The 25,115-nt window shown below is 50.8% G+C and overlaps 1 protein-coding gene across 2 annotated transcripts in view; it reads right to left on the bottom strand.

The window, feature by feature from the left end:
• FAM135B (family with sequence similarity 135 member B) overlaps positions 1 to 25,115 on the bottom strand; it is a 278,770-nt gene that overhangs the window by 32,696 nt on the left and 220,959 nt on the right. For both annotated transcript variants that reach the window (XR_006815335.1, XM_045981336.1), the window contains exons 8-9: positions 7,135 to 7,288; positions 6,253 to 6,302 (exon numbers count right to left, since the gene is read on the bottom strand). Coding sequence is in view for 1 of the 2 variants with exons in the window: in XM_045981336.1 (XP_045837292.1) it covers positions 6,253 to 6,302; positions 7,135 to 7,288 (204 nt within the window). In the remaining variant the exon portion in view is untranslated. The remainder of the gene's footprint in view (positions 1 to 6,252; positions 6,303 to 7,134; positions 7,289 to 25,115) is intronic.

Genomic DNA, 25,115 nt, shown 5'->3' with positions numbered 1-25,115 from the left:
CCATCTCTGCTCTCCTTCCCTGCCCTGTGCCTCAGTTTCTTCATCAATAAAACAGGTATGCAAAGCAAATGGCCACTTATTGGATATAATAACAGGAAAAGTAAGTTTAAAATCTTGCTTACAAAAGTAGAGTAACTTTTGCTATTCTCGGACTAAAGGCTGATGCTAGAGGAAGGCAGGAGGGCTAGAGTGAGGCATCGATCTCAGAGGAAGAAAAAGAGGGAAGGACGAACGTGGCAGCCAGTAAGATTCTTTAGTTCTTGGGGATTGGTATTTAATGATTAAGGACTGGCTGCCAGGTATAAGGCAGCCACCAAGTGGGGCATCTCCGAGCTGCTTCTTCCAAGAAGAAAGGTCAGTCTTTGATGATACACCAGCTCCAAAGTGGGAGAATGGCCCTGTTCCCTTCTGATGGGAGGCTCACTTCCTGCACCAGCTCCTTTGGGAGGCAGGGGTCAAACTGGGACTACCCACTCTTGGTTCAGCCTTACAGTCTATGGCCAAAGGTGTTCAGAGGCAGAAAACTGAGCAATGTGCTGGAGAGAGTGGGGGACATGGTCAGCCCCTGGAAAACCTCTAGGCTAGAATGTGAGGTTTCTGGGTGCACCAGAACTAGCCCCTCTTTACCAGTTACCCTCATTAATGAGCACCAAACACCTGTGTCTGTGCTTGGCTCCATTCCACCCCCGATGCCGTGGCCTGCCTTACCTTTGGCATGCCCCGCCCCCGACACACAACCTGCTCACTGTGGCCTGGATGCACCCAGCTCCTTCCAAGTATCAGGCTCCGACCAGACTGCACATCCTCCTTGGAAGTCCTTCTCCTTTCATCTTCCAGCCTCGCTTGTCCCTCTCTTCTCCACCCTGGGCATGTCTGCTCCCCACCAGGGGACGGTTTAAGGAGCCAGTGTAGCCCCCTGGTTTCTGAAGTTTCTTTAGAAATGTCTACTTTGCTCCAAGGGTAAGTCCAACCTCCCTGTCCTTGAAGTCGATTTAACCCTGCACACACCACGCTCAATGCACCACTGGCCAGACCCCGTTCCTACAACCCTCCCCTGCCTGCATTCTGAGCTTCTCTGTTTTCCCAGTAACCACACGATGGTGGATGAGTTGTAGGGATTTGGAGCTCTTTATTGAGAAATCTGGTGACTCTGCATCAAAGAGCGGCACCCGGGCCTCAGTAACTGACCTCCCTGGCTGGGCTGCTCACTCCGGCCCCCACGGCTCCTCCAGCATCACCGCAGTGGAACCAGCAAACACAGCGTGAATTCTGAGCTCAGCCGCCCCAGTGAAAGGGGAGAAAACAAAGCTGTTCGTTGAATGTGTCTTTGGGAGAATGATGTTTTCCCCTGGTTGATTACAGAAATGGCTCCAGATAAGGTTAAAGAAGCTTCTAATGAGGCCACAGGAGGACTCTTCGCCTCTCACAGACGTCTTTGTAATTGCAGATGATGGGCACGGAGGGGCTTCTCACACAGGACCACGGAGAAGCCCTTCACGCAAACGAGGACACAACTGGACCCGATGCTCTTTCAAGTGAAGCTGTCTGAGGAATGCTCAGCTCGGCCACCCCCACCACGCTTCCCATCCGCCTCTAACCATGCTCCCTGGTTCACTCCTTCCCTGCCACCTGGCACACTCCGTCCCCTTCTAGGTTAGCCTCCCGGAGAACAGGGCACCTCTCCTCTTACCACCCCTGGTCGAGCTCTGACTCTACTGGCAGCCTCTGAGCAAGCCTCTTCCTCCTGGGGCTCCTAGTCCTGGGAACCATGTCTCCGTTGTATTCCCAGCAGTGAGCAGAGTGGCCGACATACAGTAGGTGTTTAATAAGTGTTTATAGGATTCACTTGGAGCAAAGATACTTGCAAATTGCTCCATGACTAGAAAACTCTATGTTTTCAACTTCTTTTAAATCACGAGAACATTTCCACTCAGAATCCCACTCAGCCCCCCATCATCCATTCCCTGTGATGGAAGGTTCCCTACCTGGTGGGACCAGCCACTAGGCGGCGATGTCCTGCCTCCAACAGTTTGGTGGGTTTTGTGTGCCCTTTGTGGGTGCTGGGGAGGGGGCTCTGTTCCTTTCACTATGAGCATCAGGGCAGCTCTTTAGCAAACAGTTGAGTGGGCAGAAGCCCAGCCCGACTCCCCGGTTCCCTCCCCGTCACCCATCGGTATCCCCGCATCAGTGGGCTAATTTGATTGCACTGTACAAAATTAGGCCTGTAGCTACACAATCACTCAAAACCAGGGCAGTATCCCAGTAGCTTAGGGGCCGGCGCCAGAGGAGGAAGACAACCGTTCATTGGCTTTTCACGAGCTATCCCAGACAGACTCATTGCCCGCCTGAGTTCTCACTGGAGCCCCTACAGGGACCAGATCATCAAAACAGCAGTAGCCCCCAAGCCCAGCCCTTAGTGGTTCAGAGGCTTTAAGGAAGCCACCCTTCAGAGTCCACTGTGGCAAAATGAATGGGGGCATATCTGTGTTTTTTTCAGGGCTGTATTTTCAGGGCTGCTGGGAGGCCTGAAGGAGGGAGCCAGAATCCAGCAGGTGGAAGCTAGCATTATCATTGTTTGGGCTATAAATGGAATTAGCCACCCTTTCCTGCCTCAAGACACACACTCCTCCTCCACGCAACTCCCAGCAAGCTCGTCACTGTCCCGCCTAGATCCCCGTCACCTGGGGGTGAGTCCAAGCTGTGCGCCGTGCAGGGCACGCAGGCCCCCACTCAGAACCCCGGTGTCCCCCTGCCTCCCCTTCCAAGAGACCTGCTCACTGGTGCACCGCACGCCTCGCCGCGGGGGCTCCCCCAACCTTGCCTCCACCACTGCCCACACTGCCTCTTACTGGAGGCCCTGAGACGTTCTCCCAAGCAGCCTCCCTCTGGGGTCCACTAGCATCTGCTCCCCAGAGCGAACCAGTGACACGTCCTCCTGGGTCCCCACAGCCATGCACATGTCTGTGTCCACACCTGCATCCCCCCTCCCCCCACCAGTGAGGTGCACTGGGACAGGGTCAACAAGGGACAGTAGGACTGTGTACATGTGGGAGCTCATTTCCCCTCAGAATGGCCCTCCGCACACGGGAAACCAGCCACCCGGAGTGGACATGAGCAGTCCAATGTGGACAGCCAGTACATACCCTCAGGACTCTGTGGGGCCCACATGGACTCTGACCACTTCTCCTCCTTGGGGCACAATGGGGCAGCAAGGCACCGGGCCTGGTCAGATCAGCGAATGAGCACGCCGACTCCCGTCCCCTTCTGCACATGAACCAACAGCCTTGGGTTGCCAACAGGCACTGCGGGGTCACTGGCTTAGTGCAGCACGGCGGGAAACTGAGGCAGTGGCCTGAGCACTGTGCAGTCTGGGGGTGTGTGTGCCCTGTCTCCCTCCACCACTCCCTGGGTGCCCAGGCCAAGCGTTTCCCTAAAGGCAAAGTCCCCACGGACACAGGGAGGCCAGAGGAGAGTGGAGAGAACAAGCATTTAACCTGCGCCTGGCCCAGAGCACGCATTGGGTCAGTGCTGGCTGTCCTCACTCCTGGAGGCGGGGAGGCTCCGGTGAGAGCACCGTGGGCCAGCCTGTCTTCCTGGGCTTCAGACAGAAGGTTCTGGGAACTGAGTGAGAGAGGCACAGCAACCAGGAGAGAACCCATAGGCCACCCCATGTCTGCCTGCTCCCCACGCTGGGAGCACCAGGTAAGATGCTGGGTGGGGTGAGTAACAGCCACTAACAGTGTTTTTTCTTCCAACTACAAAAACTCAATTGTCGATGGCTTACGGATGGCAACAGCGTCTCCTTGGGACGCTGAGCTGCAACCAGGCTGGGAGGGACTGGGCCTGAGCCAGGCCAGCCCTGGAGGGTGAGGCCAGCTTTGCACCCCAGACCTGTGAGCCATGAGCCGTGAGCTCACAGGGTCCTCTAGTGCGCGCTATCCTGGTCGCCTCACAACAGCCACAACACACAGATGAGAACTCCGAGGCCACCGAGATCCTAAATCACACATCTGGGATCCCGCAGCTGATGTGCAGAAGGGGCAGAGGCTGGACTTGAACCAGCAAAGCCTATGGGCTTTTCCAAGGGAACGCTGCCCTGGGAGCCCTCTGGGGAAGAAGGGGGAGCTGCGGCTCCTGGAGTATCCGGCCCTGTGGTCAGCTAAGCCGGACACGGTGCACAGCCTCCACCGCTGGCGGGTTTAGAGAGCGGATGCTCCACGCACTGACATCCAAGTCCTTGGCCGGCCGTATGTTCCCCTTCCAGCACTCTCCAGATGGCTTCTTGTGCCCCTCACATGTCCCCACCTTATCAGGAGCACTGCCTGTCACGTGACTCCTTGAGGCCCCTACCCTTTCTTCAGGGCTCACTTCAGAGGGCCCCTCCCCCCTAGACCCTCCCCACCCCGGCACCAGGCTCCTGCTCTGTCCTCGGTCTTCCCACCAGGCCACCATCTGTCCACAGCAACACGGAGTTTCCCTGACTACAGCGTGCGGGGATTCTCAGACCTGGCTGCACAGTTTACTCATCTGAGGAGCTTCTTTCTACATTCTTTTCTTCCAGTTTGACTGAAATAGAACATTAGTCATATAACATTATGTCCCTTTAAGGGGCAGGACGTCACGATCTGATAAATGCATCTGTTGTGAAATGATCAGCACAGTAGGGTTCACTAACATACCCACCACGTCCAGACTTAAAATGTTTTCCTGTGATGAGACCTTTGAAGATCTACACTCTTAGTCACTTTTAATCACACAGCGCAGTATCGCTGACTTGTCTGCACACGGCATGTGCTGTTCCCAGAACTCTTTCCTCATCTAGCTGGAAGCTCGTACCTTTTGACCACCTTCACCCACTTCCCCACCCTCTGGCAACCACTGATCTGTCCTCTGCTCCACTGGGTTACGTTTTTGTCAGTCTTCTATTCCGCACGTAAGGGAGACCACGTGTCACCTGGCTTTGTCTGACGTCACTGCACTTAGCACGACGCCTTCAGGATTCACCTATGTTGTTGTGAATGGCAGAATTTCCTTCTTCTTGTGGCCGAGCCATAGTCCACTGTACGGATACACCACGTTTTCTTTATCCATTATCCTGGGCATTTATCCATGCCCAGGTTGTTCCTGCGCCTTGGCTATCGTGAATGATGCCGCAGCGAACACAGGGATGCAGGCATCTCTTCAAGATGGTGATCTCATTTCCTTGGATACATACTCAGTAGTAGCGAAACTGCCGGACCATCGGGTGGTTGTATTTTTAAATGTCAGAAGAGCCTCCATCCCGTCTTCCACAGCGGCGGCTCCGGTTTCCATTCCCGGCAACGGTGCGTGAGCATTCCCTTTCCCCCATATCCTCACCAGCACTGGACGTCTCTCGTTTTTTTTGTAACAGCCACTCTAACAGGTGTGAGCTGGTATCTCGCTGTGGTTTCCATCCAGCAGGGCAGATTCACTGAATACAAATGCCTGAGCTCCATTCCCCGATATCCTGTCTCAAGTGGTTTAGATGGGTGAGAAGTCCCAAATGTGTTCCCACTGTGCGACAAAGGTGGAAAACCCTAGTGTGAGACGACGATGTCACTTCGCAGTGAGACAGTCTCTGAGTCCGGCGGCTGGCACTGATGAGCAGTGTCACCAAGCCTGACTGTCACGCTGGTTTCCATCTTCATTTGCCTCTCGCTATATAAGGAGGGTGTGCACAACCCACCCAGACCATCCACGCAGCGGGATAGGAAAATGTTTGAGACTGCAAATAAGAGCAGCATGCATTTGCCAAGCACCTATTTAAGCACGTATTCTTCATAGAGACTCCATGCATTTCTAGCCGACACACGCTACTGTTTCTGTCATCGGCGTCATCGCTCTGCTAGTCTCCTGCCATGGCTGAAGCCATCTGGGCACAGATGCAAGGTCTCCATCGCCCTCCAGGGGACGCACAGGGTTGGTCGTCAATACATGTGGTTAAACGGATGAGTAATAGATAAATGTAGCGTCAGCTCCAGGGACAGAGACCTGTGAACCTGTTTATTTTTTCCAGAGCATCTAGCGGAGAGCTAGACATACAAGACGGGTCTAGCGGATACTCAATAACAAAGAATAACACAGGGCGGCAGAGTATCTCTTCAGTTTCAGGTCTGGCTAGAGCTGACACGCCCTGTGCTTTCATCTCTGTTTCCTACGTCAAGCTGGGACCTGCATTGGTCCTGCATCACACCCGCCCTGTCCTCCCACAGGGTGAATTTTTTTAATTACCTGTAGCTCTGAGCACAGCTGAGAGAGTGTTTCCTCCACAGCAAGGGACTCTAGGAAGAAAAAAAGAAGCACGATAAAATGGGCATGTGCTGAAATGCTGCGCTTCTAACTGCAATAAAGAAGCATCCGTTCAAGATGGTCTTAAAGTCACAGAAAGAAACACAGCTCCCGAGGACTCGCCTCCTTTCTAGTCTAACTTCCTAAAGGGGTCATATTTACAGGAAGGGTAAGCCTGATCTGGGGCCACGTGACCCCACACTAGATAATGGTCAATATCATCTCATGGATGCTTTTCTGAGGAACAGAAGGTCCCCACGTTCACACAGCACTTTGTGTGGCTCAAACAGGACCCACATTCTTTTGGGTTTTTGCAGGTATGTGCATGCACAGATGATGGCTGCTGAAAGGTTTCTATAATCATGCAGATTACATATACATATAATATATGTGTGTGTGTATAATATGTATAAAAGATATATACAAGCATGTATTTGTGAATATATGAAGAGTATACATAGAATATATGTATATTCTTTTGGGGTTTTCCACTCTTGTCAGTTGCAATCTTATAACTATTTTCCCTTCCCAAGCAACTTGACGTTGTGCACGGGAGTGGCGGACGTGCAGCAGGTGTTCGGTAAATGCCTGCTGGGGGAATGAATGGGTGAGTGCACGGGCCTCAGGGTGCTCCTGCCTCTTCTTCCCGCTTACGCACACACGCCCAAAACTCCCTCCTGCGAGAACGAGGTAACACACAGAAAACGTACCTGGGAAGGCACCTGTCACTGGGATGCTGACAGAATCACAGACTTTCTCAAGTCTGGCCCCAAAGTGGGCAGGTGGGCCACCAGCTCGAGGCGTCCCCTGGGCGCAGCCCCTTACCCAGCTCCCTGTGCGGCAGCTCCGGGATGTCCCGCATGATGGCCAGGAAGTAGGCGCGGAGGCCCCCGTAGGCGCGCAGGAGCAAGCAGCACAGCTCCCGGTACCGCCGGTGGGCGTGCCGCATGCAGTTCTCCGACGGCACGTAGAAGCTCCCCTGTGGGTGGGGTGGACACCGACGCTGAGGGTCGCCCATGGGCGTCTCGGAGAACAGCAATCCCAGGGGGGAGAGAGCTCGAGTCCCTCCCCGACCTCTCCGTGTGGGGAAAATCCTGCCATCGGCTGAGCCTCTGTCTTATGTTCGTGTTAAAATAATAACAAGAGCAATATTCAGAGTAATAATACCAATGAGGAGGAGGATGGCACCGACCTGGAAGGTCTGGGACAGCCTCAGGGGACCCGCTCACAAGCCCTCGTTCCCTGGCCGCAGAAGATGGGGACGAGCACGAGGGTATCCTCTCGCAGGAAGAGAAGATATGATGTCTTGGGGTGAATTTCAGGACAGATTGGTTTTGGGATCAGAGAAAGGAAGCCCTCGGGAAGGGGCCTGGGCAGCAGAGGAAGAGGTTGCCGGTCCTGGGCTGGAGAATTTCAAGGACATGGGCCCTGCCTGTCCATCTACAGCTCGTGCAGCCATGAGGGGAGGAAGCCAATGGCTCGTCAGGATCCCCTGAAGCCCTGCCCGTCCTGCCACAGGAAACTCCGCATGGGGAGCTGGTAGAATTCCCCGCTTCACGTCCTCCTGGGCTGGTGATGTGGCAGTCTCCTGCCTCATTTGGTCTCCTTACTTGCTGCCATCAGAGAGGACTGAGTTGGTCCATGGGGGAAGGACAGGTCTGTTAGAGGTCAATGGCCATCTGCATGTCATCTGAAGTCCCCATGGTGCCACGAGTGTGGACGATCATGGGTGTGTTGTACTCGTGCTAATCATGGTGTCATGATGGGTGGGTCACGCGGGGTGCTATACATCAGGAAAGCTTGATGCAGGGGTCACCTAGGTCTGAGATGGTCCTAAGTCAGGTCCCTAAGAAGAAGACACTGTCGTGCTGCACAGCAGAGACCTCGGTCCATCCCACAGGGAGCTCAGGAGCTGCAGGGACCCGTGGTTTTGGAGGAGGGGCCAGGTCTCTGCACCTATGTACTGAACATTACTGAGTGTGGGTTACCCTGGGAGGAGGTGTGACCTTGGTCAGCAGCGCTCTCAGTCAGAGCGATCTCCAGGAAGGGGCTTGGTTGATTGCCACTGGCTACCAACAACCTCAGCATGTGAGGGAATGAATGTCTCAGGTCTGAGGAGGGGAGGGGCAGTTCACCACTACAGTCACCGAGAGACCCTCAGTGGACCCTCCACTCCCCGGGGACTCCCCTGAAACCTGCATTTCTCATCCTTCCCAGTATGTTAGGAACAGAAGTCAGTGCAATTATGGAAGGATGAGCAGAGCTGTGCATCGCAGGATGTGTGTGTGGGACTCCCCAGACCTAGGCCACTGTTCACAAAGCGTCTATGTACTCTCGTTACCTTGACCTCATCTGGTGTTCAACAAACAGCATACAGAGCAGATGCTCTCCTTCTGACTTTCAAAATGAGAATATGCATCTGGCAACAAGCTCAATATTACCAAAGGAAACACAACATAAAGTACCTCATTCCCGAGTCCCTTAATTTCCTGTGGATCCTTCTAGAATACTCCCATATGTGTACAGGCATTGATGTTTTACATGCACTTAATATACAAATGTGTGTTCTGGAAACACACACAGAGACACTCACGAGTTGGAAAATGCTCTGGAAGGCTCTGTTCCTTGCTTTTGTCCCTTACCATGCCCCCAAAGCTCTATCTGATTAGATCAAATTGTAAGTGGTAAGAACTCCAATTTCTGTTTCATAGATCAAAAGACTGTGAGTCAAAGAATCAAATGACTTGTACAAGGACACCCTGCTTTGCCTGCAGAAGAAGTGATTCTCCAGTTCAGGTGCTAAACGGGGACAGTCCCTTCCCAGCGTGCATAGGAGCCCTGGAGGCCAGGCCTGGTGGGGGACAGATGTGCCACCAGGGCTGCCTGCTTGGACTGAGGCATAAATTTAAGTCCTACAGGGCCTCCAGTAGCTGTAAGGGGGCAGAAATGAAAGCAGACGGGATTAACAAAGGCATCAGATGGAGGAGCTCGGAGCCGCCAACCCAACTGCTTCAAGCGGCCCCGAGCCTCCCGCTTCCTGGTCCTGCTACCTGCTCGCAACTGCATTGTCTTGTCACCGATGCCTCCGATGGAAAAGGCTTTGGGACCCATTGAAAGCAAGGGATCTTGGAAGTCTGATCTTAACTCTGACTTTTAAAACTAGATGTGACAAGACTGGGTGTCATACTGACCGACAAATGACTGAACGTTGTATCTGAAACTGATGTTGGGCTACAAGTTGGCCAACTGAATCTAAATAAAACAATAAAAAATAAAACTAGATACCAACATCATATGGATTTTTCTCAAGAGACACATAAGGTAATCTTTGGGGAATTTCCATAGCATCGGTTCAGTGTGGTTATTGAGGTAATACGAAGTCAAAACGGTAACCTCAGGAGAAATCCTGAAAGACACGTATGGCTTGAGATGATTATCAACAACACAAAGCTTGTTTCGTCTAAGAGTGGACAGCACAACTTTCTGAGAGTGAGCTGCTGCAGAAAGTGCACAAGACCTCCGGGGGCTTGCACAGCCAGCGTGGGCCAGTGTGGAAGAGCCCACACACTCCCATGGGCCTCGCTCGGGGCGGCCCGAAAAGCACAGTCTCCCCACACAGTGAAAGGAGCATCCAGCACCGCCCTTCCCTTGCCCCCCCATCCCCAGCCCCCGTCTGGAAGGGAGACCCTCAATGACCCACAGGCCTCACACCGGACCAGCAGAACACTAGGCTGAGCTTGAACTCACGATGGGACGCTCCCAGCCAGGGCCCAGCCCACAAACAATAGGCACACAGCGGGGTAAGGAGGACATGGTCATGACACGGCTTCTTAAGGTGGCTCTTAAGGATCAAGCAGGACTGCTCTGGTAGAACGCAGACTCGGGCGACGTCCCAGGGTAATGTCAGTGGGCGGGACAAGACACCCCCATCGATGGCCTCCAGGAACACGTCTACAGATTACGCAGCTTGAACGTCAACAACGATCCACTTAGAAACCTACGCAAAATGGGTTTTAACTCAACAGAAGCTCTCTGGGAGATCTGCTGGGACATGGTTTGATTAGAACAGAGAATCTGGAGGCCAGCAGGCCTGCTCTGTGCTCATGGGTGAACCATTCACGAACGGTGTGACCGGGCTGGCCCCCGGTCCTTTGAAGTGTCCGTTTCCGATGGGAAGTGGGGAGAACAGTACAGCCGAAGTACTCCCGAGAGTGCCTGGGTCACACTCAGTGCTTACGGTGTTCGGAAGGTTTGCTTCACTACACAGCAGAGAACTCAGGCTTGCCATCAACGCTGACCTTCCTCCAGAAGAAGGTCCTGTCAGGTCGCATCTACACCTCCAGATCTAATTCCTGCCTGGGGCTCTAGTCTCTGTTACAGGGTGCTGGCTGGGCAGCTTGCCTGTCGTCAGAGGCATATAACAAGGAGATAATCGCTATCGCCCTGACCCAATCCTTCTCTTCCTCTGGTCGTCCTTGGTGGACCCGTTTGGCCCAACATGTACGACAGCTGCAACATTCTCCCAGACTCCAAATTTCTTTCTCCCCTCAGAATCCGTAAGGAAGTCTTGAAGGCCCTGCCTCTACCGTGCTCTTGCTTCTGCCCTATTTTGAGTCTTTATCGTTGACTTCAATGATTAAGGCATCCCACTGCGCTGGTCTTACCTTCCTTCCAAAACTCCAGCACGTGCAAGTTACTTTATGGCATTGCCCGTTCTCTGCAAGACGGAGCTCGAGTTCCTTGGCATCGCCCTCGAAGCCGGGAGTCCCCCCGACATGTCTGCTGCATCTTGCCTCACAACAGACCTCTAGTTGCTTTTCTCCTTTTAAGGATCTGTCCCCCGGCTGCCTGAAACTCACCACCAAGATTCGGGTCAAACGCCTTCTCCTCTGTGCAGCTTCTCCTTCCTCCCTCCCTCCTCCCAGGTCCTGCGCACAACTCCTAGGACCACCACGATGTCTCCAACCTCCCTCAACACCGTGAGAGCAGGAGCAGTTCGTCATTTGTCTTAGGACCTGAAACAGCACATAGGATTTTGATGATGAAAGAAAGAATGAATGAACGAAGGAGCTGCTGCCTCCTCTGGCGGGGGGTGGGTGTCTGAAGAGCACAAGACAACACGGACCTGGATGGAAAGCCCAGGTCACCGTCACCGCCTCCTTCCTAGAACCGTGGGTTTTCCCACAATTTGGGATTTGCTACATTGCCACAAAAACCATGTTCTGGAGCTTTGTGTCCTTTATGTAAACACACTTATTTATGCTTTATACGAGATACGAACACAATCCGGTATTTATCTGGCTCGTGGTAAACGCTGATAACTTTTCATTTAATACAAACACGCCCGTGGAAGTTAAGACACATTTCGGTACAGAACTATCAGTACATCTTCTGTGTTACAATTGTGGGAGGACGCATAAAGGGAATTGGGTTTTAATATTCTATATATTTATTTTTGAAATAAGAATGCAAGCTGTATCAGACCTCGCCATCTAGAATTCTATTAATAGTAGCCACTAGTCAGTAGATGCCTGCTGTGTGCCTGGTATTATGTTTTGGTCCCTGGATCCCTCCTCTTGATAATTCAGGGTTCTTTTTTTTTTTTCATTATTATCCTATTTTTTAATCAAAAGGAAACAATGAGAACATTAATAAGCAGCTGATGCGTATTACTTGACCCTGTCTACGCCAGGCATTCTCTAAGTGCTCTACATATATTAATCATTTCATTCTTATGCCAACCCTATAAAACAAATACAACTGTGCCCCCCCCCCATTTTGTAGCCTGGGAGACTGAACCCCAGAGCAGTAATTCATCTGTAGGTCTGAGGGCACATGTTGGGTCAGCAGTTCAGACCCGGGCTGGCGGGAAGCCTCACAGCGCTGAGCTTACACGGGGAACTGGGCTGGAGGAGGTTTATGTAGTATTAGCCTGTGTTTCCATGTCCAGTTTGCAGAAGGGTGAAGCCTCTAATCCCGGTTAGGGCCCAGGTTTTCAAAGGAACCCCACTCTATACATTCCAAAGAGAATCGAAACCCCTTTGGTCTAGCATTTGCTTTGCAACCCACTAGCTGGGATCCTGGAAAATAGTTTCATCTTTCCATTCTTTCCTCTGGTCGGCCCCAGCCCGCTGCCCTCCTGGGGAGCAGTGCCCGATTCTCTGCCCCACACACACAGCTGCGGCTGTGGGTTGAACACCAAACACGCCTTCCCCCAAACAGCTGAACTATAGCGATCACAGATGATTTCACTTCAGTGTGACTTGATCTAAGCTGCCCTGACTGTCCTCTTCCCAGCAGCCTACATGCTTCCTAGAGCAGGACAGAGGGGGTCAGGTAGGGCCTGGGGGTCGGTGAGGGGGTGGACAGGTCCTGGTATCCGTTACATTCCCATCCAGGCACGTCTCCATTCTACATCGCGTGCCTGCTGCCTGCCTCCACCTGCATGTTCCCCCAGCACTGAAGGGTCACACAAGTGACCGCCGAGCGACCAGACAGCTCTGTGTAGCTCTGGCCATGAAAGAAGTGAATGTGGCTTGTTGTTTTCTCCCTCCGTATGATGGCTGTCCCTGCAGCTCCACTCCTGGGAATCGGGGACAGGAAAGAGTTGGCATACTCCCAGCTACCTTCCCACAGGGGACAACACGTCTATGCGGCTGACTGAAGCACCGGCTGGAAGAGAGGCAGTGCCCTGTTGTGACACTGAGGAGTTGCCAGAACTCTCTAAAGGGCCGTCGCCGGAAGCGGTCACAGAGGGTTCCAGCAAGGGGGTCTAGAGGCACATGTGGGTGTGGAACCCTGCTTCTCCACTCCGGCTGTGTTTTCTGTGCACACAAGTGCCCATCGGCATGACGTCAGCCTCCTCTCTGCCCATTTGTCGGACACACGGTGAGTTGGGGATTAAAAAATTGGGTTCTTCCTTGTCTTTCTTCTTGATAGCAGCTCCCTTCCCCGCCCTGGGAGGCAGTTGTCTCTGTCCCCCTTGGCCCTGGCAGAGGCCTGGGGGAGGAGGTCTCTGCAGGGAAGGCCTGCCTCTGTCCAGTGTAGCTCATTCTGGAGTTCAAGATCCGGAAGCCCCCCTGATCAAAGATGTAATGAGGTCCTCTCTTCGTTTAATCTCCAGTTTGTCTCTCGTCTTCCTTTTGGATTGGTTCAGCACTCAGGTGGAGAGGAGATGTTCTTCCGTTCTAGTTCCCCTCACACCCGATGGCAGATCTGATCTCTGAGGATGCAGACCCGTTGCTCACGCTGTCCCACTGTGGACACGGTACCCGCCTGGTCCTCAGGACCGGAGGGAGCCCACAAGGACAGCTGCTTGGCGTTGGGCAGAGGGCTTCAGAAGACCAGTGGCCGTTGTTTTCATTCCTGATTCCTAAATATTATTTTCTTTCTTGTGCATAAACCTGTTTTAAACAGCAAGTTTTAAAAGATACCATTTTCATTCATTTGCTTCAACATCACTGTGATGTGCATTTTTTTTACTTGTATTTTGTGGGACAAAGTGACAGAGTCCCATACAGAGTTCCAGTTTGGTAGACTTGGAATTACAGGAATGACGTGGGGTCGGGGGATCATGTCTGACCTTTGCTACTCCCCAGCTCTAACAGCTTGGACAGGGACAGAGCTGTCCTCATGGGGCAAGAGTGAGGGTGATGGGGGGTAATTCTCTTCCTTCCACAGAGCACAACAGCCTTAGTCTTACCACTACTACAGCTAAGAGCTCCATAAGACTCATGATGAAGAGCTGCTGATGTAACTCACGGCATTTCTGTTGATAAACTGGCCAATTCCTGTATTACCAAGAGATTTTTGACCTGTTTAGAACTTTAAAAGCTAACAATTCATTAGGAATTAAATAAGTTGATATATTGGCCCTGAACAATTCATACCATCTTGTCGGCTACCTTCACAACTGTGATGTTGCTGGTAAATGCATATATACTACTAATATATATCTACTTGGTTTTAGAGAACTACATTTTCACATGGTTCATGATTATGATTGAGAGCTCCACTGGGTTTCTTTATATTCTTCACCAAGTCAGTGGGGTCAGCCCAACTCAAGGCTATCATCATGATCCCAGTTACTCTGTTTCTGCTGCCTCCTGAGTGCCCATCCCTGTGCTAGAAACACTTGAGCTCTAAGGGTGCCTGTGTGCCTCAGTGGTTTTGGCATCCACCTTCAGCTTGGGTCATGATCCTGGCGTCCTGGGATCAAGCCCTGCGTCAGACTGCCTCCTCAGCCAGAGTCTGCTTCTTCCTCTCTCTCTGCCCCTCCCCTTGCTTCTGCTTACTCTTGTCTCTGTTAAATAAATAAATAAAATTTTTTGAAAACAAAACTGGGGAATCACATTTTCTGATTTCAAGCCTTACTACAAAGCTGTGATCACCAAGACAGCATGGTGCTGGCACAAAAAACAGACACATAGACCCCTGGAACAGAGTACAGTCCAGATATGGACCTGCAACTCTATGGTCAACTAATCTTTGATAAAGCAAGGAAAAAATACACAGTGGAAAAAAGACAGTCTCTTCAATAAATGGTGCTGGGAAAATTGGACAGCTATGTATAGAAGAATGAAACTCGACCATTCCCTTACACCATACACAAAGATAAACTTGAAATGGATAAAAGACCTCAACATGAGACAGGAATCCATCAGAATCCTAGAGGAGAACATAGGCGGTAACCTCTTTGACATGGGCCACAGCAACCTCTTTCAGGACACACCTCCAAAAGCAAAGGAAACAAAAGCAAAAATGAACTTTTGAGACTTTATCAAGATCAAAAGCTTCTGCACAGCAAAGGAAACAGTCAACAAAACAAGGAGGCACCCTAGGGATGGGAGGAGATATTCGTAAATGGCACTACAAAGGGCTGATATCCAAGATCTATAAAGAACTCCTCAAACTCAACACACACAAAACAGATAATCATGTCAAAAAATGGGCAGAAGATATGAACAGACACTTCTCCAAAGAAGACATACAAATGGCTATCAGACACATGAAAAAATGTTCATCATCACTAGACATCAGGGAAATTCAAATCAAAACCACATTGAAATACCAACTTACACCAGTTAGAATGGCTAAAATTAACAAGACTGTTAACAACAAGTGTTGGAGAGGATGTGGAGAAAGGGGAGCCCTCTTACACTGCTGGTGGGAATGCAAACTGGTGCAGCCACTTTGGAAAACAGTGTGGATATTCCATAAGAAATTAAAAATAGACCTACACTATGACCCTGCAATTGCACTACTGGGTATTTACCCCTAAAATACAGATGTAGCGAAAAGAAGGGCCATATGTACCCCAATGTTCATAGCATCAATGGCCACAATCGCCAAACTGTGGAAAGAACCAAGATGCTCTTCAGTGGATGGATGGATAAAGAAGATATGGTTCATATATACAATGGAGTATTGTGCCTCCATCAGAAAGAATGAATACCCAACTTTTGTATCAACATGGATGGGACTGGAAGAGATTATGCTGAGTGAAATTAGTCAAGCAGAGAAAGTCAATTATCATACGGTCTCACTTACTTGTGAAGCATAAGGAATAACACAGAGGATATGGGGAGATGGAGAGGAGAAGGGAGTTGGGGGAAATCAGATGGAGAGATGAAACATGAGAGACTGTGGACCCTGAGGAACAAACTGAGGGTTTTGGAGGGGAGGAGGGTGGGAGGTTGGTGAGCCCGGTGGTGGGTATTAAAGAGGGCATGTATTGCATGGAACACTGGCTGTGGTGCATAAACAATGAATTCTGGAACATTGAAAAAATAAAATAAAATAAAATAATAAAAATGAAATAAAATATAAAATAAATAGAAAGAAATTTAAAAAAATAAATAAATGAACACTTGAACTGCAGAGATTAGCTTGCACTGCCTCACCTGGAGGAACATATCCTCCGGTTGGAAGAACCAGGGACACACGTAGGCGTCAAACCAGGAGAAACCATATGATGCTGAGTGTGTGGAAGGGTGTAAGCAGAGAAGGTTTCCTAGAAAAGATGACGCTGCAGCTGAATCTTGAAGGAATGGTTAGGTAGGCAGAGAAGGGAAAAGAGAGGGCATGTCAAGCAAGAAACCACCAGAAACAAAGACACAGAGTGAATTAATAAGTAAAGGTCAGGAAACCACAGTCCATGCTATGTTGCTAAGGCACATGAGTCCAGGAGAGAAAAGCAGGACGTGGTGGGAGATGGACAGATGGGATCTGGTCATGGAGGGTCAGGTACAACACGTTCATCGAAACTCAATTCTCAGGAACTCAGAGATGCATAAGAAGGGTGCCAAATGTGTGCCAGTACTCTTGTTAAGGGGAGAGGGGAAGGCATGTGCTCAGGCTCTGTTCTAAGATGTTGGCTTCTCACTAGCTGCTGCATCTCATCCTCCAAACCTTCAGGGAAGTTGAAATCATAATGTAAACTTACAAAAGTGGAATGATCCCAGGGAGATTAAGTAAATGGCCCTTGATCCCATAAGAGATCTTACTAAGAGACAAGTCCAGGGTTCCAAAATAGCATAGTTATGTTCTTTCATCCCATAGGGCACAATTACAAATTCACCAGAATCCAAGTCTTCCTAACTGAGGGCAAGACAGTGAGAACAGGGATAATGGTCATCAGAAATGCTGGATTCATTGTGCAGCGCATGAAGGGTCAGGCAGTCATTACTCCCATCCCCACAAGCCAGTTCCTAGACCATAAACTCCAACATATCTGCAGGATGAGCGAGCTGTCCACCTCAGTGGGACATCGTGACCGTTGTCACCATTTCTACTGGGGGAGCTGGACTGGTTCACTATGGTCTCTTCAAGGCGTCAAATTCTATGCTTCTGTGATTTCATTTATGAACGGCATCAAATTCCTTCAACAAACACCATGGCAGATATAGACTCAGCATTTCATATAGATACTTTCCAACTGGGGGCCATGAGGCTGCACGTGTGGATTTGGTCCTTGGCTCTCCTCCTGGCACATCTGGTGGGCTCTTTCAACATGGCTCGTTCTTTCAGGAATGTGGAAGGTAGACCAGACACACCAGCACTGAACATGGTTTCCATGTTCTGATAGCAAATGTACAAACACCCATGTGTCTCCCCATAAGCCTCCTTATCTGAGATGCACAGAGCACCCAGAGTCACGTTCAAGAATGAGGTGGGGAAACAACGGTGACAGCCTGTCTCAAAGTCAGATGATCGGTACAGGGCATGGCTATTGCTTGAATGAGGAGAGTCTGATCCCCGAGCCCACACTCCTACCCACTGCCAACACCTGCTTCCCTGTATAAGATGGTCAGTGGACGTGGGTCCTCTCTTGGCCTCTGCTGATACAGGTGTCTGTTCTGAGAGATTATGAAGGCAATGGGAGGCCACTGCACCCATATTACCATATTAGAATGTTTACTCCTCTAGGAAACCAGCTCAAAGCAAGTCGCGCTGTCACTGGGATAACCATGGCCATGGAGAAACCAAGCAAGAGTATTTGTGTAACTTATTACTTGATTTGCCTCAGGTTCAAGAGGAAGCTGTTAAATGTATGGCCATGAAGACAGTTGTGTTGACATTGCGTTGCGACATTTCTGGATCTAGGCTGAGGCATCTGACTTGTCGTCCATGCTGGTCTGCGTCTACTCATGGCTTATTACACGGTAGTGCTCTGTCGGACATGGGGAGCACCTGCGATGGGGTAGACAGCCCACTGTGTATTTACGATCCTTTCCTGCCTCTCCTATAATAAAGGCAATTGTTTCCAAGCACTGAGGAGCAATGAAGATGGGTCACAGAAGCAAGGTGCTTAGAAGGGCACCTGCCAAAGAATGGGCACCTGGCAAAGGACAGGCTGTTGCATCAGGGGACACGCAAGAGGTGTGGGCCCGCCAGGCTGCAGGGGTGGCAGGAGAGATGGCAGAGTCCTGAAGCACAGGGAGGACGAGGCAGAGCAAGGATGCTGGCCATCATACCCACGCCAAAACTGTGTGCATGCCGACCGGCTCTTCTCTGAGCGGAGAAGATTGAGGAACAGAAAGAGGAAGTCAGAGGGGCCACAACCCCCTTCCTGGCAGTCTTCCTAACAGGTGACCCTCTGGCCCTTCTCCTTCCAGGATCGCACACAGAGTCTACAAGCGGTGTGAAGATGCTCCTTCGCCTCTGTGTTTACTAACAAGGACGCTGCAGACCCGACTTTCCTCAAGGGAGGCGACCGCAGGCAAAAACATCGCGCCAGCACGAAAACGCCAAGCACGCTGCAGTGGAAGGCGTCGGATCTACCCACTGAAACGTTTCCAGCGCCAGCACTCCCAGTTCCTGGTATTTGACTTCCATTTGTTCTTCAGAGCAATTCCCCGAACGGTGCGCAGTGTTCAGCAATTCCGTTAGCAGTTGGCAAATGGGATTCTTAATATTTAATCTAATTGAGAACAGCATTATACAACTCACACCGAACAAGCCATTTAGCTGTCAGATCGTCACAAAACCCCAAACACCTTTCTGATGAACGCAGGTTTCCAGTCTAGCTGGAGGAAGGCTCTGATTTAAAGGGGGGAAAAAAAAGAAAGATACTCTTCTCCAGCTCCATCAGCTGTGTTCACGTCTCTTAAAAATCAGCAGTCGCTACGCGTGATGTTTGAAAAACGGGAGATTGTGTGTCGTGTGGAACGAGCGTCTGGTCCATCATCAGGATTGAACCAAACTGAGACACTAGGTCTGCAAACTGTAACGTCGCCAGAGCTGCCCCCGTAGACACGCCAAGTCTCTCCATCAAAAACACTCCATTAAAAACAATTTCGGAATGCGACGCCATCTGTAACATGCAATTGTTGACAGAGCCAGTTCTGTAACAAATCAAATGACTGGAAGAGGTTAATGCATTATTTGGTTACTTCATAAATAGTAGATACAATAATAAAATAATATCATCACGGTGGTTCATTCGTTACTTTCATTAATCCCGTTCTGGTGTCACAGAGCATCATCTCGGCTTTCTTTCCTCGTCGGCAGGTCACACTCAGGAGTCACGGGAGGTGGGCAGATGGAGCAACGGGAGACGGCAGTTACATTTTGTCCATTGTTTTCAATTTCCTGTAATTTGCCTTTGTTTTAAGGGATGTCTTCAACTCTTTGAGACTTGGCTGTCCGATCTGGCAGAAACATCTTTTGGAGATAGGACTTCAGCTTGTTGAGGATCCAGTATTGTGGGAGTTTATCTCACTGGCAAGCTGCGGCTTGGGGACTGAAGCAAGAGAAGGGCAGGGGATATGAACTGAGAGGAAACGGGGTGCAGTGGCAGGCTGTCTGGACCACAAGGGCCGTGGGCTCACAGAGAGCAGAGAGAAGACAGCAAGCCCCATGGGGCTGGGGCCCGCTTAGAACAGGAGGGGCTGATGGATGTGAGCACCCCATAAGCCCTGGACACTGCTCCCTGGACCCAACCCAGAGACTCTGCTAGTGGTCCCCACTCCCTTCCGGAAGCTTCCACTCCAGAGACCAAAGCCTTTTCCCTTTTCCCTGCGGCTTTACCTGCCTGGCCTTCACTGCCCAACACCAGTCTGATCGCACCCTGAGCCTGGCCTTTCACCCAGGCTGTCTGCCCCCAGGCTCGGTGCCTTCACCTCCCTGCACCCGTGGCCCAGACGGCCCAGAGCCCCACACTGTTGCTCCCAGTCAACAAGACAGCCTCCCTTTAGGGAGCTACTCCGTCATTTCCTCCACTCAAATGCCGCTGCTACTAATACTTCCGCTCTCAGGCAGAGAAACCTCTTCCACGAAGAGTTCAGGATGTTCCTGAGCCTGGTCACGGGGAGTGTCACTACAAACAGCAATATTCTAGAACTACAGAGAGTGCAAGAAGTGCTAATGTGGTGCCCAAGTCACTCATCCCACGTTTACTCAAGAGTCTTTAAGTGGCTGTTGTTTTTGGGCGAGGCTAGGGAATAAAGAGGATTATTGGCATGTGATTTCTGGGTGCAAGGCCTGTGAGGTCAGGTGTGTGTGGCAGAGACAGCCGGTTTGGGTACAGCTCGGGAGGTGCTAGGATCAAGTTTACACACATGCCGTGTGGCACCCAGTAAGACATCTGCATCCCTCCGGAGCTGGTCAGGGAAAGCCATCTTAGTATTTAAAAGAAATCAGCGGGTGAAAGTAGGAGGCGGAACAAGCCATAGGCGAAGGCCAACCTTGGGCAGAAGGAAAAACAAAATCAAGATAATGTTGGCAGTGTGCTTTCAGGGACAACCCATGAAGATGGGGTTAGGTTTTGAGGCCCGAGGCAGCACCCAGGCCTCTCTTCCTGGTCACGAGAGTGATCTTCAGGTTCACCAGCTCGTGGGAGCCAAGGGGAAACAGCTTGGAGGGAGGAGAACCCAAAGAAAGCGGCTAAGTCCGGAAGCCACGTGTTGTATCCCGGGAAACGTCCACACAGGTGGCGGAAGAGGGAAGAGGAGCAGTGTGAGAACGGAGAAACGAAGATCCATTACAGACAGAGTCTGTGGGAGCCCGTCTCTGGCATCGGCATGCGAGAGAGGAAGGGGCCCAGGATGATTCGGAGGTTCCTGGAGACTCACTCGAATCAGCAACAACGAACCCAGGCCCAGGTCCCAGGAACAGGGGAGGAGATGCAGTGTCTGAGATGAACTCCCCAGAGGCTGGAATCCCAGCGCCATCACTCACAACCTTCCTGATCTTGGGCCAACGGATCTCTGCAGACCTCAGTTTCCTTATCTGTAAAACGGGGGAACTACTACCAGCTTCTTCATAGGGAGCGAGGGAAGAGTAAATCCAAGAACGTGTGCACAGCCTTACAACAGGCTGGAAAAGAGTAAGGACTCTGCCAAGTTTAGCTAATATTGTTCCGTCATTAAACTGCAAGCTCGCAGTGTGGCCAGAATATGAGCCATGGAACCATAGCCCTTCTGTCTCCGTGAATTCCCTGCTGTGATGGCGGGAGACAGCTGGCAGGTAGCGCACCAAACACTCCTACTGGGAGCCTTGAATCCCGTGTCTGAAGATGACCCAGGGGACAAGCCTCAGCAGGTTACACCCAGGCTCGGGTCCCAGGCTCCCCTTCTAGGAGAGGGGTTAACCCATCCCGGGGCTGTGATGAGACTCGGCGTAATACCAGGGCCAAAGGCCTTTGGGACAGAGAGCACAGTGAAAGTCAGGGATCGTGTTCCCACAGCTCGTCATAGCAGTGCTGACTCAGAAAGGGCAGGCCGGGTGTCCTGGGAGGGAGGCGTGAGCTGTGCATGCTCCCCTCCCTCACCTCCACCCCTGAAGTCTCCCATCACAGAGGCAGGGCTGAGCAAAGGTTAGAGTAGTCCCTGATGCCGCATGCAGACTTCCTGGCTGCCAGGAGCATCGGTTTCACTGAAAGTTCTCCAGGGAAAGTGAATGAGATCGATGTGGAACAGGATTCTTTGCTACCCAGAGAAAGCAGCCAGGGAGGCAGAGAGAATGGCAAGAGTCAGTGAGGAATGAGATTGTCTCCAGTAATACGTTCTGGAGTAGACGATTGCCACAGTGAAAGGGACAGCCAGCACAGCCCGGGCCTGCAGGCACGCAGCCCGTCTGCACCCACCGTGGTCAGAAGGCAAGAGTCCAGAGGGCTGCACTACTGGGTCTAGCTGAGGAAGAGGAGGTCCGCGCGAGTGTGGTAGGGGTTGCTCATCGCCAACAGAGCTGTAAGTGACTCCAGCAAAAACAGCTCTGAAGCCACCATCGACACGATTTACAGCGACTGGGTGGAGGGAGTTCAGTGCAAGACGGAGTCTCTGCCGCACTCAGGGATCCGGCTTCGATCAGACTTTAAAGCACTCAAGCGTCTGGCATTTGCCGAGCGCAGGTGCTCGCCCACTCGAGGACGGCCACCGTGTAAGGAAGCCACGGTCTGCCCCAGGGCCTTTGGTCTAACAGGGGAGACAGACAAGGGTCTCCAACGGGATGGGCCATGCACCACACGGGCAGCGTGAGAGCAGTGAGCCAGTCTGGGTAGTCAGGCCGAGCCTGCTGGGGAAAGGAATATTCATTCTGGATCCTGAAAGATGGGCGAGGGGAAAACAGGAAGAAAAAAAAATCTCTCCTATTCTGCCTTTCTCACGCACCGGAGGAAGAGATGTGGTCATTCCGCTGTTTACGATCATGAGCAAGATGGCGCCTGGAAGCTGTTCATGGCTTCTATGCCAAGCTGGACAGCTGGTGATGGAGGAGATGCTGGAGAGGGGGAATCAGCTCCCCAAGCACCTGCAGCAGCCTGTGTCCTGGCTGGTGCCACAAGAAGCATGTTCACATAGCATGAACCATGTCTTTGGAAGAGAGCCAAAAGGCTCGGGGTTTTGTAAGGGGGAAACCGAGGCCCAAGACCCCATAACTAGTGGGTTCTAGAGTTGACTCCGGTCCTCGGCTATGGAGTCTAGCAAACTCCTTCACTTACTAGCAGTGTGAATCAGAGCAAATAACACAACATCTCAGTGCCTATTGCCCAATGACATAGTTACAACCGCAGTAGCCTCGTCCTTGTTGTGAGGGTTCATGAGACCATCGACACAAGCACTGGCCGTCGTGAACATCGTCGTCAGAAGCGCCATCACCCTTCGGCACCTGGCAAGCTGCAATCTACATTTAAACAAGTGGTAACTACGTGGAAAATGTGCTTTCTGGCTAGAGTTACCCATGCACCTCTGGATACTCCTATCTAGACAATGACGCGGTACAGTGGAAAGAGCTTTTAGCTTAAGTGTTGGAAGAACTGATTTCGGAATCTCAATAACCTACCTCCTCCATAAGATGGGGAGAATCAGCCTTGTGGCTTCCCTTTCTCACCTGGTTACTCTTCTGTTCCCTCATGGCGGTTTTGCACAGGAAGAAGGAGTGAGCACACTCCCATGTCCAACACTGCCTATGCAGTGTTGAAGAAAGACGCGGTCCCTTTCCTGATGCTTTGGCAGTGAGGGGGACAAACTGGGGACAAGATAAGATACAGGCTGTTGCTATGAAAGAACCATGGGAAGAAGAGAGAAAAGTGAGTGTTTCTTCTGGGCAGGGCTTTAAGTGGAGAGAATTCTCATCCCTGGAACAAAAGCGACGTCTCTCTTCTAAGCGACAGCGCGACTATCTGTGGAAGGTACATCTAACCTACACCCCGTTGTGCCACGGATAATCGAGAGAATCTAATGGATGCAAATTCCATGTTTATGGAAACGGGGTAACCGAGATTACTTCCAAAGATGTGAGCAACGAGACTCTGGCAGAAAACAAAAACCAAATCTATCCAAACGTAGCTTTTGAGTTAACCAAAAACCTTTTGTGCCCATGAGCAAAACCGGTAATAATTCTACCCCTATTAGCTACCCCTAATTGTAGCTGTGCTAAAAACAGGGAAAAAAAAAAAAACAAGAGAAGGAAAACAGGAGACAAGCACTACCACTTACTCAATATTCACCACGTGCTGGTCCGTGCAAAGACATTAACCATGAGAGCAGTGCGTGCGGCTAGCATTGTGTTCTGTTGATAACTACCACATAAGTTAGTGCAACTCACCAAATGCATAGAGCCATTACTTAAAATTACATGGAGGTGGGCCAGAGTTTCAGGTCAATAACTGTCCTCAGAAAAGATGCCCAGCCTCTCAGACCCTTAGTTTCTCCACCTGCAACACGGGCCTCAGGCTGAGAAATGCTGGCAGATCATGGGAGACTCCAAAGAGATGACCTTTGCAGAAACTGAGCACTGTACCACGTAGGGCTCCTGATGTGTGCTACGGTCACTGAGCCTGCACTCAAGAGACCCTGTTCAATGATCTGTCTCCTTCGAACACACACACATCCCACATATGGTTCCCCATCAGCCTCAGCAACACAGGAACAGCTTACCTGGCATTGGCAATACGCCCTACGGGAAAATGAAATTGAACCAAAGTAGCAAATAAAACCATTTCTAAGATCCCAATAATAAATATAAGTTGAAATGGGTTGAACACATTGCAGGTGATGATTGAGAATCATGGCTTACTTACCAGGCGGAGCCAACACACGGTACACGGGCAAATGCCATTAATAATCACACAGCTGAACACCAGCGACTTGGTCTCCATGGGAACAGAAGGTAATATTACACCACTGTTCTTTGATGGATCTTTTATTATTTCAGTATTTGAAAAGTGATTTTTCAAGATGATAGAAACTATCAAACACATTGAATTATGCATAATACGGGAGATAACAAGTGTGGAGTCTGGAATATTCCTTCAGGCCTGCTCATTTTGGAAGGAAAGAGGACATTGATGGGGAGAACAGGCTGATATTTTGGAGAAGGGAATCACAATATCCAGTCCTTCTGTGATTCCTTCAATTGCCAAGCCCAGAAACGGCCTCTGGAAGATTTCATCCCTGAAGACTGACTTCCTGCCTTCAGTCATTTTACAAAAGCCTGTCAGAGACCAGAGTCATGCTCAGAGCCCTAGTCAACTTAGGGAGAGCCCTCTGCAATCATGTAGTAAAGTACATCAAATCTGGTTAAATATTTGAGATGAAGACTAAGAAAATATCAACAGAGCCATTTAAGGTAACTTGAGAAAGGCCATGCATTCCCTAATTCATCAAAAACAGAAGGAGTCACCCTTGGACTTTTTCCTTCATGTAGACCTATTTATTCTCCTGTTACAATGACTCCCCCACTTCCTGCTTTCATTCCCTCCGTTGGGTTTTGGCCTGGATTGCCATAAGGGCCTCCTGCCTGTTCTGTTCCCTTCCTCTAGGAGCTAGTCTGGGTTAAAGATGCAGGTACCCCTGTGCAGGGGATCA

This window comes from Meles meles, chromosome 1 (assembly GCF_922984935.1).
Source record: "Meles meles chromosome 1, mMelMel3.1 paternal haplotype, whole genome shotgun sequence".
Taxonomy (NCBI): Eukaryota; Metazoa; Chordata; class Mammalia; order Carnivora; family Mustelidae; genus Meles; species Meles meles.
The sequence above is the reverse complement of the archived record's forward strand: the minus strand, read 5'-3'. Positions and strand labels throughout refer to the sequence as shown.